The sequence below is a fragment of the Etheostoma spectabile genome, chromosome 11 (genome assembly GCF_008692095.1).
Source record: "Etheostoma spectabile isolate EspeVRDwgs_2016 chromosome 11, UIUC_Espe_1.0, whole genome shotgun sequence".
NCBI lineage: Eukaryota > Metazoa > Chordata > Actinopteri > Perciformes > Percidae > Etheostoma > Etheostoma spectabile.
Window position 1 is genome coordinate 20,260,277 of NC_045743.1, and position 5,561 is coordinate 20,265,837.

The window sequence follows — 5,561 nt, forward strand, 5'->3', positions numbered from 1 at the left end:
GTCAGGGGCTGATACTACCACACACACACACACACACACATACACCCATACACACACACAAATGCATAATTTGATTGTTACTGTCTACCGACTAATGACTACCAGCAGTGGAATAAGTATTTAGATCCTTTGTTTGAGTAAAAGTACCAATACCACACTGTAAAAATACTAATTTTACAAGTAAAGGTCCTGCATTGAAAATGTTACTTAAGTAAAAGTATGTTAGTAATATCAGGAAAAATGACCTTAAAGTATTAAAAGTCAAAATACTCAATGCAGGAAAATCCTCACCTTTTAGGAACTGGAAACTATCAAAACAGTGTGTTTAAAGGTCTAATCATTTCAGCTGAAAAAAAAGCTTAATTTGTCAAGTAACTAATAACTAAAGCTGTCAGACGAATGTAGTGGAGTAAAAAAGTAGAATATTTCTCTATGAAATGTGGCGGAGTAGAAGTAGACAGTGGCATGAAAAGAAAAGACTCAAGGAAAGTACAAGTACAGTACTTGAGGGAATGTACTTAGTTACATTCCACCGCTGGTGACTACAACTCATCCAACCTGTCTTTTGCCATAAACTTCTGGAAATCTTTCTGCGGAGGTTTAGGCAGCAGGCCCTGGCAGGAACTCAGTGAGTCCTCCTCGGAGCCAAAGCCGTTGTAGGGGGGCACGGGCCTTGGGGGCTTTGGGGCAAGGGGAGCTTTGTACTGCACCGGGGTGAAGTCCTCTGCGTGGAAAGGAAGGAGAAAGAGAAGACTACACACTTTAAAAGAAGAAAGAAAAAACACAGGAGGAGAGCTAAAAATGATCAGAGGGCAGCAGGTAATCCATCCATGCAGGAGCACAGCAGCCCGGGTCTGACCTCTGACTTCTCAGAGTCAGACGGGACCCTCCATCACTGGGGGCTCCGCGTGCTTTACTGCTGTGACTAATGAAGCGAGCCCCTAAAAGCAGCCCAGGGTGGCAGACACATCCAGGGCCAGCTTGGGTTTCTCATCTCGCAGTGTTTTCCCTTGCTTTGTGGCAGACTTAGGCTACATTTACATTGCTACATTTTGGTTTAAAAACAAATATCTTCTGATTTGTTTCCCCTTCTCATTCCCCCTTCTAGGCATTTCCGAGCCCTAAAACGGAGACATTTGGAAACACTTCTGACCCGTTTTGGTTTGGAATCTGTGGGGTTGTGTTGCCGCAAATCAAGACCTTTTGCAACGCCGACACCGACGCTAATGTTTCTTGGCTTGATTGGGTCTTATCGATCATAGCATCTCCTTCTATGGACTATGCTACTAATGTTACCATGGCAACTACCAGCAACGGGCGGAGTGTACACGCTGACTCCTGTTGTTGATGAGACATGAGGTTTGGGTGTGTTCGTTTAAACAGAGATTAGTTCTTCTATCGGAGCTAGAGAACACTTTGATTGCTTTTGGCTCAAAACTTAACCTTAGGTGAGCGTATTTGGCCGGGGGGTGAAGTTTTAAAGAAATGCTATTTCCGCATACATTTTATGTCTCTTAGTGGGATTTTGTCGGTTTTTTGTGTCTCTTTGTAGCCGGTTTAATCTGTTTTTTGTCCTATTTTGTTTTCTTAAGGTTTTGAACATATCTCTGAAATGTCTCACTCGGATATTCGGTCCAACAGACCCGTGACCGCTTCAACAGCGAGACATTTGTTTACAATGTTTGATGCGTTTGACAAAGTGCAGTGTGAAAGCAAACTGAAACCAGATAAGAAGAAGAAGAAATGCAACGATGTTGTAACTTCAGCCCCAGATTGCACTAGTTGTTTGGAGTCTACCAAAAAACGGGTGTGAAAGCCACCTAAGTGAGCTCATTCAGTTTTTACAGAAAGACATTGGCAAATTTGAGTTGTACTTCATCCTCTGAGCAAAAGTCTACCATTGGTCTCAGGAATCATTGCCTTGCCTTCACTGCCCCTAAGTGTTCAGATGAATGCATTACAGGCATGAGCAACCGATAACAAAAAAGAAATAATTCAACTGAAATGTCACACTGTCATTAGAAAAGGAACCGCCAGAGTGAATGTACAAATTAGTTCATTTACTTAGGTCAGGTTTTTGTTTCACAAATAAAACACTTTACTGTAAGTGCATTTTATTATTTCTTTGATTAATAATTCAGTTTGTAAAACATACATACATACAAAATATACCCTATATAGAAAAAACAATTTTATGTGGTTACCTATGCCATATTTGGAGCGGTAGTAGTCTTTGGTAAAGTCGTCACAGTCAGCGATGATCAGTCTCCTGCCCCACACACTCACCCCCCGACCTACAGTCAGGTCACAGTCCTTATAAAAATCCTCAGTGACTGCTCCTGTCTGCAAGAGAGAGAGAGAGAGAGAGAGAGAGAGAGAGAGAGAGAGAGAGAGAGAGAGAGAGAGAGAGAGAGAGAGAAGGCAAGAATAAGATCAGTGGCAAAACCACATCCAAAACTTGTTTGAACGTTTTGATTTCAGCGTTTAAAGTACATGAATAACTTATATGAGCTGTAACAAATCAAAAATGTTCTGTACAATTAACTGTCTAAGAACAATTGGGATTAACAATTAAATTGTCTCCTTCAGTTGTGAATGAATCCCAAGATACATCTTTTGGTTATATCTGGGTTATATAATGTTAGCGATTGATGGCGGTTAAACAAAGAAAGGGTGATTATGTAATAATTGTTACGGGCCTAGTTATATGGTTTATGGATACGTTTAGACGTATGAGGCTGACACAGGACATACTTTAAGGCTGTCCAGGATGTAGCGTTTCCCCTGTTTGGAAGAGTCAAACACATTGAGCACTGTGCGGTCCGTGAGCTGTCCGGGCTGCTTCATTCGAACCGAATGCTACGGAAAAATAACAAACACAAAAAAAAAAACATTACACAAGATCTTCACACAACCTAGAAAAACCCTGCACATACAGTATGTGGAAAAAGAGAGCGAGATGGAGAGACCAAAAGATAGATGAACATAGAGAAATAGTTAGAGGCAGAATTATAAACTAAACAGACTAAACACACCCATGTATTACCAGGATTGTATGTTGATAAGGCGGCTTACCCTTACTGCTCATATTGTAACTATAACGATGTGTTGTACAAGGGGCAGTGTGTAAATTTGTTTGTTTCTGCATGCAACATGAGCATGTCTATGCAGAGTGATGCAGAAGCTTGTGTCTGTGTACATTATGTGTGTATATGTATGCACTATGTTGGATAAAAAAAATTTCAACAGCAGATATTGTTTTTTTGTCCAATTTTGGGACAATTAAATCTATCTCATGATGGAATAAAGAGACAGTTAAGAAGTGGTCCGTCAGGACGTGGTGATTTCCCATTGGATGATGGATGTCGGTCAACCTTTAAGACTGACATTTAATAAATAATATAAATGAAGTCATCACTACAAACCAAATCACTAGCTACACACACACATACACATACACACACACACACTGTGGCTGTCTTTCAAGATGAATTAGGTTTCCGTCAGTAACTGGAAGAGAAAGCCAAACTGCTTGAGGGAGACTGGATGCTACAGCCGTGCTGTCAGACTGAATGAGGGAGGGATGGTGGGAGGAAGATGCAAAGAGGTCACCCAACCAGAAGGAGAGGCACTGCTACTGCATGCCTATAGTTTTGGAATAACCATCTTCATGTCAAAACGTGCAAATGGACATGGAAATTGAACGCACAACATGCGAGACAAGCTGTGAAACACATTCTGCTACAGTCGTGTTCTGCCTAAATGTGGCTCGCCACCCTTGAGAGTTAATCAAATGTTCTGACATTTCCAGTCTAGCACGTTCCACTCTATATTCCAGAGTATTCAGGGATTTCCATAGCTTGTGTGTTTTTCCTTATTACTCTCCATGACAACAAAATGTTGACTTCCCTCTCTGCCAGGGTTCAACATTAGCACCATCTACCAGCCAAATGGTGATATAATATGTAAGGGGTTGGAAGATTTGCTTCGCTTAAAGCCAAAAAAAATTGAAATTAAAATAGTAATACATTGAGTGGCTGGTAAAATTTGAACATTAACTATAGCCATTTGGCTGGTGGACAAAAAAGTTAATTTTGAACCCTGCTCTCTGCACTCCCACGGCCAAGTGACACACACGTTGAACAGATACTACCGCGGTGCCTCACCTTGGGTAGTTTGCTGCGGCGTAGGAATTTGGCCGCAGTATCCCTCCCAGAGTTTGGAGGGATGATCTCCAGGATCTCTATGGTGTCATCAGCGAGAAAGTAGCGCAGTACGAGTTCCCGGAGGTCCCCGAACATGCTCTCCGAATCGTCCCAGAAGCACTTGAAGCGCAGGACTACGCCTTCGTGGTCCAGGAACTGCTTCAGCGTGTCGCGCCTCTCGTACGGCCGGAGTGGCGTCATGCTTTTCTCAATCTGGACGAGGTGCGAGAGAAGAAGAATCGTTACATATTGTCATGCTTAAGCAAGATTTAGTTTAGTTTTTTTTTCTTCAACAATCAACATCATGGAGCCCCTAAGGGGACATGACATGACCTTTTTTCCCTTGTGTGCACAAGATACTTTCTGGTGAGCACGCAAAAGTTTCTCATGCTCAAAAGAAACAAATCTAAGGCTGGCAAAATTATGCTAACAAAGTACAGCTAACATTGTGTGGCTAAAGTTAATATTTCACATTCACAGCATGAAATCAGGCAACAGTTGCCTTATCATCTTTAAGTTTATTAAAGACACTATCTGCAACATTTCAGGCAGGTCATGAAATGGTCACGTTATTTAATCTATTGATTTGTGTACAGGTCACGTTAATATCGTTAATTTCTTATGTTTATTACGAATTTTGAAGTAATGTATTGCAATGGGAAGCCTATTTTGTGATCACAGGACGATTACGGTAGCAAGCAGTATTGAAAAGCCAAAAATCCGCGCAGGGAGGTTGGTCGGGTGGTGGATGGGTCAAACAATACAGGACTTTCACCTCGGAGACCGGAAACTAGAAAATCGTAACCTGTACACAAAACAATATATCAAAATAACGTGACGTAAGGAAGATGAATACCTCCTCCCTGGCGGCCGTTCTGACTGCTACTCAGATTGGTGTCTTGTGCACACCAGAAAAAACAAAAATGACCCATGTCCCTTATGAGTACAACATACTTTAAAAGAGAAAAAGAAAAAACACCAAATAAAACAAAAAAGATAAAACACAATCATATACAAATCAATCTGATTCCATAAAAGAACAACAAAGGATGACTTCCAGAAGGAGAAGAAAGAAGCATAATGCTTTTAAAGTCTTTCCCTTACTTTACACAATAATATATCATAACAGAATAAAAAATATCATACACTACTGGTCAAACGTTTGGGGTCACTTAGTAATTTCCATTGCACTCCATTTTAGACAGAATACCAGCTGAAATCATTTGCATAGTTTTTTAACCAGGGCAACAGATTACATTATCTGCTTTAATAACTGCAAAAGGGTTTTCCAATGTTTCTCACTAAAGAGGCGTTTTCATCCGAGAGACGCTGTGATTGGTGGATAGGATATGGAGC

General features: G+C 41.0%; 1 protein-coding gene across 1 annotated transcript in view; it reads right to left on the bottom strand.

Moving 5' to 3' along the window:
- The window catches only part of efhc2 (EF-hand domain (C-terminal) containing 2), an 18,514-nt gene that overhangs the window by 8,823 nt on the left and 4,130 nt on the right, over positions 1–5,561 (bottom strand). The window contains exons 5-8 of the mRNA XM_032529358.1: positions 4,167–4,418; positions 2,755–2,859; positions 2,205–2,343; positions 559–724 (exon numbers count right to left, since the gene is read on the bottom strand). Of these exons, the coding sequence (XP_032385249.1) occupies positions 559–724; positions 2,205–2,343; positions 2,755–2,859; positions 4,167–4,418 (662 nt within the window). The remainder of the gene's footprint in view (positions 1–558; positions 725–2,204; positions 2,344–2,754; positions 2,860–4,166; positions 4,419–5,561) is intronic.